Consider the following 13909-nt stretch of genomic DNA (forward strand, 5'->3'; position numbering starts at 1 on the left):
TAGCCTAGGCTTCCCTCCTCCGCCGTCGAGAGGCACCACGAGGATTCGACGAGTTGCAGACACATGGCTTCGAGTTTTGCTACGGCACGTCTTCGGAAGAAAAGCCATGCCCGCCTTCATGCCGGCATTATATAGAGGATGGAGTGGCTTTCAGCTCAAATTGCAAGCCTGGCATCAGACTGGTCCCCCAGACTCATCTTTTTGGCTTGCGAGTTTTGATCTCTCATGATCCTCTCCTTGTTATGTGAAACATATTCTACATTAAGTGTAACCGGGGGTATCATCACTTCATGACACCTGCATCCCCCCAAAACGCCTCGAAAAAGTCAACCAAGTATAAACAAAACCGCCCAAAGACCAACAAACATGTATTTGCCACGGCACCGCTACCCCTACGCGCTAGCTGTAACGCGTTTATGGATCTTCAGGCAGCGGGCAAAGTCGAGCTTCTTGCCCTCCTTGGGCATGTGCGTGCCACTGGCGATGCAGAGAACGCGCATGCGTGGGTCGTACCGCAGACCAGTGAGCAGCTTGGGTGTAATGAGGAAGTATTGAGACGTGTGCTCACGGCACGCGATCTCGACCATGCGCTCGTGCACCATGCGCTCGTTGCGCGGGTCCATACCCTGGTTGATCTCGTCAACCACGCGGAAAGGAGACTGCGCCATGGACTGGAGAGCCATCAGGTAGAAGATGGTGGAAACAGCGCGCTCGCCACCGGACTGGCGGTGCTGGTTAAGCTGCTGGAGGGTCTCGTTTTCTCTGCTCGATTGTCAGTAACCGCGACTCGTGCACGAAGGTGGCAGGGGGCCTTGGAAGGGGAGGATGTGCGTACCTAAACCTGACCATGATGTCTAGAGCCCACAGGTCAAAATCTTCATCCTTGTGGACCCGAATTTCGCCGGCGCAGTTAATCTGCTCAAAGTTGTAGCTGAAGGCGTCGTTGATCTTGCTGACAAGCTCGTCAAGCTTCGGCTCCCACTTTTCGCGGATCCGTGTGATCTGGCGGCTCAAATTATCAAGTTTGGTTGTTGATGACTCCATCTTCGAGCGCAGCTTCTCGATCTCTCGGGCGCGCTTCTCGAATTCACGCAGAGCGCCTGGGTTTGCGACATGGATGAGTTCAAGCTTGCCCGCTTCCGCCGCGATCTCGTTGTCGATATCATCAACTACCTTGTCTTTGGCCAGTTCTTCGAGTAGTTCCTTCCTGGTCTCGTCCTGGGCAAAGACTTCGATTACCTTGGCCTGGGCTGCCTCGGCACGCCGTCTGGCGCTCTGCGACTCTTCGCCTAGCGCGGCGATGTTTCGTTTTTCGTCCTCAAGCATCTGTACTAGCTCGTTGTTTCTTGCTTTGAGGCCCTGGACGTCAGACTTGGCCTCAATCTCGCGAATTTGTGCCTCGAGAAGCGCCTCCTGCGCTGCTCGAATGGCAGTGATGGCCGCATGGTGTTGTAAGGTGGCTCTGGCCTTGGCCAAAGTAGCCTTGTCGAGATCGAACCCAAGCTTCAAAGCAGCCTCCTTCGCCTCGTCGACTTCCGCCCTCTTCTGAGCCAATGCCCTCTTCTCGGATTCTGTGCGCATGTCAGTCAATGTACCCGAAATACAGCAGGATTCTACCTACCGAGTTTGATGGGGATCGCTTGATAAGCATTGTGCGCCTTCTGGAGCTCGTTCTTCCTTTCTCTGAGCATTTTCTGGCACCAGGATTAGCTTTAGAACCGCGTCTGTGTGAATCGAGACTTACAAGATCTTCATTTATTTCCTTCCTGCTGTCGGCGAACCCGGCCATCTGTCTTCGGATCTCCGTGTTCTGCGCCTTCAGGGCGTCGAACTCTGCCTCGACCTCGCCTATTTTACGCCGGAGTTCGTTCTTCTCCGCTTCATCAACCGGCTGGTCCGTCCAGAACATTCCTTGTTGAATTCCCCTGGTCATTGTTGAGACAGCTCCAGGTCCAAGATCCTTACGTCGGGACACCCTGTAAAGCTGCCGGCCAGTCGCCCAGCTGTTAATGGTTTCGCCCTGGATGATGCGTTCGTATTGAGCGTCATTGATGTCCTTCAACGCAATTCCCGCCACATCCAACTTCTTTTCGTTGCAGAGCATCGCGAGGACCGGCTCTGGCCCTGCGAGCATGTCGAGTGCGAAGGCGTCAAGCCCGAGGGCGTTGGCCTCGTCCCGAGACATCTTTGGTCGGAAATCGTGAAGCGGCTTCAGGATAGAGCGTACGTTGACGGAAAGACTCAAGACCTTGTACAGATAGTGACTGAGCTTCTTGTGGTCCTCTCGGGTCTGCGCCGTGAAGCAGAGAAAATCATCGTTGTGCAGTAGTGCTTGGATCTGGTCCGAATACCGATCGTCTTTAACAGAGCAGCAAAATGCAGGAGGTCCAAACACTTCTTTTTCAAATTTGTCGCCGTTCTCCTGCAGCCAGGCCCATCCTTTGGCGACGTCGGGCCACTTCTTTTGGACAAAGTTGAGGATTTGGCCCTGTTGCGAATTAAGACCTTCCAGCTCTCGGGCAAGCACCCCTTTCGCATGTGTCTTGGCTTGGCCCTGCTCTTTGATGTCTCGCAACTTCCCTTCGGCTTGGCGTTGATCTGTCTCGAGTTCTCGGATCTGATGTTCCTTCTCTCGCTACGTATGCTGTCAGCTAGTCCACTTCTGAGACGTAATGTAAAAGTGGCACCTACGATTTGAGTGTTGTGTTCTTGAGCGTTGAACTCGGGGGGCTGGTTTTTTTTCTGATTCTCCAGAGCACCTATCTTACTTCGAATCTTGCCCAACTCCTGCTTTTTGACTTCGAATCCCTTTCGATTGGTTTCCATGTTCGTCTCCACCGTCTTGATTTGTTCGTCAGCATCCTCGATCCGATTGAGCATCGTATCTGCTGTGGCTTCTGTACGCCGCAGTGCGTCCTTGCGGTCGCGGACCACCACTGACACCTTCTCGTGATATTGCTGCTTCCGGTTGACAGCTTGCAGAGAGGGAGCGGCCTCCTGCTCGAGCTTTTGCAACTTTTTCTGGGCGAGCCTTTCCAGCTTCTTATTTTCCTTGTAGAGGGCCTTTGATTCGAGGTAGTCAGCCACAGCTCGGGCATCAGTGAGGTCAACTATTCGTTGTTGGGCCTCCTCCCGCTCGCGAAGTCTGTCCACATCTTGCTGCATGTCCGCCTGCCTCTCCTCGAGAGCCCTCAGATGTTCAGACGCAGATTCGGAGCCACGCTGAAGCTCCTTTTGATCCTTGTGCAAGTCTTGCAGACTCTTCTGCCAGTCCAGCATCTCTTGTGGCGCAGCAGCACGCAAGGTTTCATGCAGCAGATCGATCGGAGTAGCAGAAGCGAACTCGACAACTCTGTCCTGGGGTAAAAACTGGCAGAGATTGTCGACTTGAATCTTGAGGTCTCTCATGAGGCCTTGGATCGTCTTGTGTGTAGTATCCTTGCCATTCAACCACCACTTTTGGCTGTTCCGTTCACGGTCGATCTGGACACGGACAACGTGGTGCGATCTGTCCTCGGGCCGGCGTTGCAACTCGATCTCTATAATGGAGGAGGGCTTGCCATGCTTGACGAACTCCTTGACATTGCCGGCTCGGCCCAGATGCTTGGGGCTGAAGCCAAGACCCAGACATATGGCGCATACAAGAGAGCTTTTCCCCGTTCCGTTGGGCCCAATAACCATGTTGAGGTTTGGGCCAGGGAAAAACTCTGCCTTTTCATATGTGACAAAGTTCTCGACCATAACACGGCGGATAGCGCCAGGCTGAAAGCCTTCTTTGTCGGATTGGCTCGCAATGCCATTTACGCCATTTGCATGTTTCCTGCTGCGTACAGGGGAGCCGGAGTCGGAGTCAGAGTCGGAGTCGGAGTCGTCGGCATGTCGTCCTAGGCGAGGTCGCTTCGGTCCTTCTGAGCCATCAGAGCGCGGTTCTGGTTCGGGGTCGGCCTCCAAGTCGCGTCGTCTTCGGCGACTCGAGGGATGGGACGACATGTTGGCTCGACTCGGATGGTGAGGGAGGTAATGAAGAGGAGTGCCCTTCGTGGTGGTTTGGTCGAAGGTGGGCGGAGGCGAACGGTGTCGCTTTGGGCACAGAAACTGGCGGGCAGATCCGTGAGGTGACCTGACAATTCCGAGGCGGTCGAGTGCGACGCGAAAGGACTAATTTAGACGCGTCTGGCCACCCCCGCGGCTCCCCTTGGTCAAGGGATTTGATGGGCGCCATATGAACGCCACAATCTGAATGGCTTACATAAGTTGCAAGGTTTAGCTGAGCTGAGCTGCAAGTGTGGTGGGGTTGGTGGGGTCCTGGGCTCGGAGCTTTGGGGCTGATGTCCGCATAGGTTTGCGGGTGCAGTGTGGCTTTGAACTTCATCCCTTCACACCAACCGGCTGTTGATATGTCGTCCGATGCGGCCAACGTACGTCGTCTAGTTCACCCAGGAGGCCCATATTGGCACGATCTTTTCTGGCACCCGATGAACTTAAGTATTTGTATGTTTCTCTAGTAGTTTGCCATTCAGGTTGACGTTGGGCTTCACAAAAGAATTCTACAAAAGAATTGGATAAAAACAAAAACAAACTCGCCTTTCCAAGGGAGGCCAGAAATACATACGTGTAGAGCACAATATGCAATTGGGGAAGGAAACCACCGACGTATGTAGAGTTAACCAGAAATCGTGAGGCGAACGGTTAATGTAGGTATATTCGGAAGGAAGCCTATACTCGGTGACAGGGCCAAAATTCTTCTCACAAAATATGATTGTGAATATCCATGATGTCGTCTGGGGAAGGGTGACAGCTGTAGAGAAGTGTTTCGAGGTCAGCTTAGTCGTCCATTCCTTCCACGTCAGGTGAGATGCCTGCTCGCTGAGTTCTGGACCAAAATCTCCATTCCAGCTGTACTGGCCCATTCGCCCCGTGAAACCCAGTGAGACCTCGCCGTTGCCATATTCGACCTTGCAACGGGCTCGGAGGTCGCTAGTCGGAAGGGCAACGTCCTCCCTTCGAACCTTCTATTTTTCTACCTGTTGCCTCAACCGCCCCAGCACACTGGTGCCCACTTACATTCCACCTTTCCACCACAACACTTGCCTTGATTCTGCGCGTCTTGGTCACCGCCCAAGAATCTTACGCTGCCTCTCCTTTTCCCGTCTTCACCACCAAAACACACCACCCTCTCTGTATTGTCTGGCTTTTTTGGCAACCAGTCTATCAAGAATCCATCCATTCGTTCGGATCCTGGTCTTCCTCGCTCTTTCTCTTCCTTCTCACTCGTTTTACCCATCCAGGAGTTTTTATCACCCTCTCAACCTCTCCCTTTTCAACTCCTTACATACAAAACAACCAATCGACGCCACTCGAAATCAACCATGCTCTGACTGCGACCCCGAATTTGCCGTCGTCATGTCCGAAACTGGTCGTGTCAGGGCATCCAATGCCCGGGCTCCTCTCGCGGATGCTACGCAGCGCATAAACAACGCTTCAACCAGGACTCCCGTCAAATCATCCAAGTCACACGACAAAGCCGCCAGTCATGCCCAGCACGTCTCTACACCCGGACGTCATCGTCGGTCCGATGCTCTTGATCCGTCTACTCCCGAGCCGAAGGTGACATCCCCCTCTTCTGTTCCATCCGGATCTCGCAACCCTGCAGTGGCGAGGGCGAGGGCGTCACATGAGGTCGACCCATTGAAGCGCATGTCTCAGGCCTCTCAGACCTCAACGGCTCCCTCAAGCAAAAGAAGCAGCGGTTACGCTTACAAGACACACATTGGTCCCTGGCTACTTGGCAAAACTCTTGGAAAGGGTTCATCGGCTCGTGTAAGATTGTGCAAGCACCGACTTTCTGGGGAGCTGGCTGCCGTCAAAATCGTGCCCAAGAAAACTGCCTACCTGATCCAAGCGGGTAGTCTTGCTGAAATTCATGACTATGACGACAGCTTACCTGAGAGAATCAACGGCGAGATGCGCGTGCCCTTGTCGATTGAACGAGAAGTGGCTATCTTGAAGCTGGTCGATCATCCCAACGTTATGAAGGTTTACGACATTTGGGAGAATCGTTCAGAAATGTTTGTTATCCTTGTCCTCCGTAAAGAGGTGGCCAAGCTGACCGTATGACAGTTATCTGGTACTTGAGTACGTTGAACAAGGCGACCTGTTCGACTACATCAATACCAACGGCCGCTTCACCGAAGAAGGCGCCATGTTCATCTTTCGGCAGATGATGAGCGCTCTTCAATACTGTCATTCCTTCAACATTTGCCACCGCGACCTCAAGCCTGAAAACATCCTGCTCACATCCGAGAATAAAGTTAAGATTGCCGACTTCGGCATGGCCGCCTTGCACCAGTCTTCAGACCATCGACTTGTGACAGCCTGTGGGAGCCCTCACTACGCTGCCCCTGAGCTTTTGAAACACAAGCATTACCGGGGAGACAAAGCTGACATCTGGTCAATGGGTATCATTCTCTACGCACTGCTGGCTGCATGCTTGCCCTTCGATGACCCTGATATCGGGGCGCTGCTGCAGAAAACCAAGAGAGGCATATACGAGATACCGGAATTCCTGAGTCCCGAGGCCAAAGATCTTATTCGCCGCATGCTTGTGGCCAATCCCGATACAAGAATCAGTATCAAAGAGATGTGGGAACACCCACTGATCCAAAAGTACAACTATCTCGATGACCTTAGCAGCAACAGCGCTCTCCATGATCTACGCAGAGACTTTCACTACACCCCCTTGAAGCCATATGAGGTTGACCCTCATCTGGTCAGACAGCTTCGGTCCCTTTGGCACATGCTCACCGAGCATCAAATCAAGTTGAAACTCATGGATTCTGCGTACGTGTTGCCGAACTGGATTTCGTCCGAGGAATCTACTGACATTGGATTGTACCAGGAAAAACGACCAAAAACTCTTCTACTGGCTTCTTCTCAACTACCGCCAGAAGCAGCTCGAGAACTTTCTTCCGGAACTCTCTCAATCCCCCAGTGATTACCATCATCTTCACGAACCCGTCTGGACGAAACGCGTATCGACGGTTGAGTTCAACCAGCCCAAAGCAGACGGAACCGGAAGAAGTGTCTCGCGCTTCACAGTCATATCTCATGTTGCAGAGACGGATGACGGAACGATCCAGAGCTACGACCCTTACAACTCAAGCCGGCCGATGCGAGGTCATTCCCAGGCCAGTCACGCCAAAGTCGTCGTTCACCGTACTAAGCATGGATCTATGAAGCGGGAGAATACACAAACAACCCAGTTGTCACGTATCAAGACCGGCTCCACACTGCGCCATTCCCGCGTCAACTCTCAGCGGACAGCTACAACCACCCGCTTCCAGTCTCCTCGCAGCTCCATGAACTCTCTTCATAGCAGCAGACAAGGAACCCCCTATGTTCGACCAGCTTCTCGGCACAAGCGAGGTGTAGACTTTTCTCAAATAAAAAGGAAGTCTACCGATTACTACGCCGAGAGGCGTCGCCGAGGACCTCATGGCTTCATCGGAGAGAATGAGCACTATGAGAGACCCATATCTCCGACAAGCACAGAAAAGAAAACTTCCGTTATGGACAGACCTAGGCCAAAACTCAAGATTGTAAGACCACAGGATCCTGTATTTGTTGTCAACGAGGAGGTGCGCAGCTTCACCAACAGCATCGCCAAGGATTGCGATGAGGCTTTCAACAGTTTCATGGCAGACGACGAGGCAAGCGAGCTGGGTGCAAACGATGGCGTGAACGGTAAGAGGGACTCTACGGGCCTATCTTTAGACCTAGCGACGCCCTCGAGCGGAACGCCATCCAACCCTTTCCACCCATGGGACACCCGGCCTCTGCCCGCCTTGCCGAATCCTAAATCAACAGCCTCCTCAAGCCCGAAAATCGAAAAGACGGGAAGAAATAGAAACCAGCAGAAGGATGCACAGCCCACTGGCCGGGTTGGGAAGTTTGTAGACCAAGTCAACCGTCTAGGCTTCCCTGCCTTACTGCCCAAGCAGGAACGCCGCATTTCATCTGCACCTCCGCATGGGCAGAACAACAAAGTGTCTGATCGCCTGCCAGCAATCAACGAAAACGGCCGAGATTCAGTGTCGTCTTATCACCGGGGTGAAGGTAACAGGAACAGGATTGTATCTGCGCCGCCAAAGACCCCTCGCGGTCATACTGACAGGGACGGGTTGGACTATCTAGTTCGAGCTGGAGAGACAATTCGTGTCGTTAATTCGCCGAGTGCAACGAGCCCGATTCCAAAGCCTCTGAATGTAAGGAAGAAGACTATGGGAAAGTCAATTAATTATGACCAGGTCGATGGGCGTCATATCTATATGCACGGGGCATCCGGCATGGATGAGCTGCCGACCCCATCCACTGCAACTCGCAGCAGCGGACCGACGAAGCAAAAGAAGTCATGGTTCAAGCGCTCCTCGAAAGATAGCACCTCAGGGGACGGAAGCGTTCATACACAGACGACCCAAGAAACGCAGCCTTACAGCATGACAACCCAGTCAACAGCCCCGAGCCGATCGGAAATAAAGCCCAACGACCCTCCTCGTCCTGTGGCGGCCAAGAAGAAGGGCTTCGGCCTACTCTTTTGGAAGAGCCACAAAGAAAAGACCGTGGGCAAAATGTCGATTGCTGGTACGCGATGGAGTCCAAGTATAAAGCTCGTGGAGTATGGACAACTGACGTGTTTCCGCAGGCCCAGATTATGACGACTCGCTTTCTCCTGACCCCCGGAAGGCCTCACGACGCAAGTCAAGCCAACAGTCAGCTAACAGCTGGAGAGAGTCGGAAATGGGAGTGCGAAGCATTGTGGTGCAGCAGAGTTGGCTGGCTCGACTGTTTGGCGTCAAGCCTGCGATGAGCTATGTATGCCTGATGGTGTCACGCAAACGAGCTCGCCAGGAAATTGCCATTCTCCTTAGAGACTGGCGACGCTATGGTATAAGAGATATCCAGGTCGACAAGGAGAGAAACATTGTATTTGCCCGAGTCGGAGCCCATAACTGTGAGTATGCCCCTCTCGGTAGCATCGAAGACGACGAAGACCTGGGCTTCACTTAGACTAACCCTTTACAGACTTAGGCTTGAAGGAAGTAGCATTTGCCGCGGAGATTATGACAGTGATTGAACACGGGAAGAAGGGACCGCTCTGCATTGTGCGATTTACTCAAGAGCGCGGAGCGGCAAGCAGCTTCCACCAGGTGGTGGGCACGGTCCGGACGGTATTTGTATCCCGTGGACTGGTTGTTGCCGATAAGTCCAAGGAGAACATGATGATCAAAACGCTCAATTCCTGAGGATGGACGAGATTGCATTTGGCGTCAGAAGGTTGGCGGCGACATTCTATTTTTTGTGACCGGGTTGGGAGGTTGCTTGGTTGAGGGAGAGACGACTCGCCCTACAGTTCTGCTTTTCATTCTCATTCTCGCCGGATACATGGCCGGACTCAAGGACTGGCTGGGAACTCATTTCGGCGGCAAAGATTTGATTCACTTAAGACACATGGTTTGCGGCTCGGCATACAAGCCTCATAATACTTTTGGAAGGACCGGCGGAGGGAGGGGGATTGAGACGTTGTTGGATGAACTGTCCAGCATCGTGGCTGTGGCTTGTATACGCAGGTGTTGTAGAGGGCCGGGAAGAGGGAATTGGAGAAACCGCCTGATCGAGGTGGCGGTAATGGTTATCAGGCTTCCTTGTATGGTTGAGAGGCTATCGTTCATAGAGTCGAGCTGCTTATGGTATTAAAAGTTGATTGCTAGCAAGGTGCCAAGGTTGAGCGTCGGTATCTGTCTGATGTGTGACTGACGGCCACACGACTGGGCGACGGCAGACGACGGCCGGGAACTGTCGGCTTTACAGGGGAAGTTGATTGGGCTTCACGTAGATGGGGTTAGCACGGGGAGCAGACCTCGGCAGCTCGGTGAATCGGATCTACAGAAGAGAGGCTATGGTTCCTTGGGGAGGTGGCTCGGCTACTCTTGGTTTTGCGTCATACGAGGGCGGCAAGTGGGGAGCGATGAATTCATTCATGTAAAGTGAGATAAAATGGACGGTCGTGATGTTGGTAACAAAATATAATAATTTACGGATTGCAGGTTCAAAGGATATACAGTGGAATGTTTATAACATTTATTGAAAGCACCGTGGACGGAGCTCAAACCTGATGCATTTCGGTGTATCGAAGGCCCTTCATTTTACATTTTTATTTTATTTTTAACCAGTTGATGCCCCAGAAAGCCGGAAAGCCAAACGAGGCGAGGAGAGCTTCAATTGCGGGCCGCGTGCATGGTTCGGCCGTGGCCCTGGCCGGCGGCGACATGTGCCTGTTCCCGGCTGTTGCTTATCGCCCCAGATCCGACTTCGGCTTGGGGAACTGGAGCACATTTGCATGTTGAACCCTGAAAAATACGGGGTGCGGGCGGGTTGAGGCAATTGAAGTAGGCAAGCAAAGATTCAACAGAGAAAGAATTTTCCATAATTGCTCGATAGGATCGAGTAAGAGAATCTGGTGAGGCTGTCGAGAGAGTTCGAGTCAAAGGCGGAAACGGATGCATCAGATTGGGTTGCTGCCGCGACTGCTGTCGATTCCCCCCAAGGCTTATCGCGGTGTCTGACCCCACCATACATGCTTGGGCACCCAGGGGGGGTCTGGCCGGAGAATGTCCAATGAGGTCACTGTTAGGTCTGTTGCTAGGTCAGTGGCCATCATTCATTGGATTTTTTGCCCAGTCGCTCCAACGGAACGCAAGGCGAGCTGGACAGGTACTTTGGGTAAGGCAAGTAGCGCTGCTCTGGTCGGTACACTTCTTGACGCGAGCCCGGCAAGCACATGCAAAGTCAATACTCTGAACTGAGGTTCGGCTTCCTGCCCATGGTTTCACGCCTTCCCCACACTTTCACAAGCGCGGCCGGCCTCCATCTCCCCCCTCTTCGTCCTTTGTCGAAGCTGTGCCCCCTTTGTAAGCCGATCTCCAATGCGCATGGGCGCCTCTCCTCACCTCTCCCCGCGGTCCCGGCTCTGAAGCTCTCCATCCACCCGAACTAGCCCGATCACTGCCGACCCAGGATGGATGGTGGCTGCTCTGGTCCTTGACGACCATGGACAAGGACGGAACGCTACAAATGCAGTACATCACCCGCAATGCCAAAGTACTTGCCGAATCGGGGCAGATGTGCCCCGTTTGCATGTACCTCGGGTGGGACCTGAGAGGTCCAGGGTCTTGCCCATTCTGCTCCGCGCATGCATCATTCCAGCCCATGTCATGGATGGGCGCCGGCCAACCCCTCGACAGTTCTGTGCCGAGCTTGCGACGGCACTCGTCCGTCTGGGTCGTCGCGTTGATCGTCCCAGTCCCCGTCCAAAGCTCTCAACCGTTACATAGTGCCTTACATATCACTTTCTCATCACCCCTACCTAGCCGGCAAGACTTTTGTTCTCCTCTACTCCTTCCAGAGCATCAGCTGCTTCTTCGCATTCCCTCCTCCAGATCAATTGCTCTTCTCCTTGACTTGACACCCAAGATACCCCCCTTCGTACACGCTTGCCACAACCATCGTCCTGTCTCGCAACCTTCGCCGCATTCCTCTAGCACGTGAAAGCCTTCTGCCACAACCCATTCCCATAGCCGCCGACCAAGGACAACACCGGTACCTGCCACTGTCTGTTGTGTAAACACCATCACCAGTCACGCACGATGGCGACCACCGAAACGATCCTCCAGGGTGTTAATGTGCTGGGTGACGTCCAGGATTCCCAGCGCAAGATCCTGACCCCCGATGCCCTCGCCTTCCTCGCCCTGCTGCACCGCTCTTTCAATGCCACCCGCAAGTCCTTGCTCGAGCGCCGCATCATCCGCCAGGGCGAGCTGGACCGCGGCGTGCTGCCGGACTTCCTTCCCGAGACTAAGCACGTCAGAGAGAACGCTACATGGAAGGGTGCCCCGCCAGCTCCGGGCCTGGTTGACCGCAGGGTTGAGATCACCGGCCCAACCGACCGCAAGATGGTCGTCAATGCCTTGAACTCGAACGTCTGGACGTACATGGCCGACTTTGAGGGTAAGTCTGCGCCGCCTTGTGTTCTGCCCTTGGCACCAGCCGTACCTTTGCTGACAGAATCTTGTTATAGACTCGAGTGCCCCAACGTGGGAGAACATGGTTAATGGCCAGGTCAACCTCTACGATGCCAACCGCCGCCAGGTTGACTTCAAGCAGGGCTCCAAGGAATACAAGCTGCGCACCGACCGGACCCTGCCCACTCTGATTGTCCGCCCTCGTGGCTGGCATCTGGTGGAGAAGCACGTCACAGTCGACGGCGAGCCCATCTCTGGCTCGCTCTTCGACTTTGGCCTCTACTTCTACCACAATGCCCACCAGTCCCTCAAGATTGGCATCGGCCCATACTTCTACCTGCCCAAGATGGAATCTCACCTCGAGGCACGCCTGTGGAACGACGTCTTCAACCTGGCCCAGGACTATGTCGGCATCCCCCGTGGCACCATTCGCGGAACTGTCCTGATCGAGACCATTCTTGCCGCCTTCGAGATGGACGAGATCATCTACGAGCTGAGGGATCACAGCTCCGGCCTCAACTGCGGTCGTTGGGACTACATCTTCAGCACCATCAAGAAGTTCAGGAACAACTCCAACTTTGTCCTGCCGGACCGAAGCGCCGTGACCATGACGAGTCCCTTCATGGATGCCTACGTCAGTGGACTGCGCCCCCTGTGGTTGATATCAGGAAGAAACTAACCTTGCGCAGGTCAAGCTCCTCATCCAGACTTGCCACAAGAGAGGCGTCCACGCCATGGGCGGCATGGCTGCCCAGATTCCCATCAAGGACGACAAGGCCGCCAACGACAAGGCCATGGAGGGCGTGCGTGCTGACAAGCTGCGCGAAGTGCGTGCCGGCCACGATGGGTGAGTTTCTTTCTGCCTCATTTCTGCTGCAGGGTCAGCCACTGACACGAGATCCAAGAACCTGGGTTGCTCACCCAGCCCTGGCGGCCATTGCCTCTGAGATCTTCAACAAGAACATGCCGACGCCCAACCAGCTCTTTGTCCGCCGCGAGGACGTCAAGATTGGCCAGAATGACCTGCTGAACATGAACGTCCCCGGTAAGATCACCGAGGAGGGCATCAAGAAGAACCTCAATATTGGCCTTGGCTACATGGAGGCTTGGATCCGAGGTGTCGGCTGCGTCCCCATCAACTACCTCATGTAAGTTCAAAAGTCATGGGCTTTCGTGATGCTTGCGATGCAGAAAAACTCACATTCGCTACCAGGGAGGACGCCGCCACCGCCGAGGTCTCTCGCTCTCAGCTCTGGCAATGGGTGAAGCACGGCGTGTCCACCGCCGAGGGCAAGAAGGTCGACAAGGCCTACGCCCTCAAGCTCCTCAAGGAGTCCGCCGAGGAGTTGGCCAGCAAGGCGCCCAAGGGCAACAAGTTCCACCTCGCCGCGCAGTACTTCTCCGGGCAGGTGACTGGAGAGGACTATGCCGATTTCCTTACCACGTAAGCCACCCTCCCGCCACCGCCGCCGTTTTCTTTTCATCGGGCTTTCGCCTTGTGGCTTAACCCGGTAATTGTTGATCTTGAAGCCATTTACTGACAAGTCACCCCATTATGACAGTCTGCTATATGACGAAATCACCGTAGTGGGCAGCGCACGCCCTGCTTCCAAGTTGTAAGGAGGGGTTGACGGAGAAGCTCGCTTCGGGAGGCGAATGTACGCGCGAGTGTAATGCGTACCGGATGTTTGGTTGGGCGTGAATTCTTCGGGATAGTTGAGAAAGTGTTTCACCGACGGTTAGGTCTCGGGGCAAAGCACTTTTGCGTCCACGTTTGGATCGAAAAATTACCGGCCATGGTTTGGAAACCTTCTGATGTATTGGTCCACGGT

The 13909-nt window shown here is 54.0% G+C and overlaps 2 protein-coding genes across 2 annotated transcripts; both read left to right on the forward strand.

Annotated features, from left to right (window-relative positions):
• Positions 1-5403: 5403 nt before the first annotated feature.
• On the forward strand, positions 5404-9302 carry EsH8_III_001055 (serine/threonine-protein kinase; the record flags this gene model as incomplete). The annotated part of the gene is made up of 6 exons (XM_083262780.1): positions 5404-6068; positions 6121-6840; positions 6899-8264; positions 8307-8640; positions 8702-9010; positions 9082-9302. 6 exons carry the CDS (start codon positions 5404-5406, stop codon positions 9300-9302), a joined length of 3615 nt encoding a protein of 1204 aa, XP_083123267.1.
• A 2400-nt stretch (positions 9303-11702) lies between these two features.
• Positions 11703-13697, forward strand: EsH8_III_001056 (malate synthase; the record flags this gene model as incomplete). The annotated part of the gene is made up of 6 exons (XM_083262781.1): positions 11703-12063; positions 12134-12711; positions 12767-12924; positions 12983-13225; positions 13291-13521; positions 13640-13697. 6 exons carry the CDS (start codon positions 11703-11705, stop codon positions 13695-13697), a joined length of 1629 nt encoding a protein of 542 aa, XP_083123268.1.
• Between the last annotated feature and the right edge of the window lie 212 nt (positions 13698-13909).

This window comes from Colletotrichum jinshuiense, chromosome 3, assembly GCF_051148585.1.
Source record: "Colletotrichum jinshuiense chromosome 3, complete sequence".
In the NCBI taxonomy this organism is placed as follows: Eukaryota; Fungi; Ascomycota; class Sordariomycetes; order Glomerellales; family Glomerellaceae; genus Colletotrichum; species Colletotrichum jinshuiense.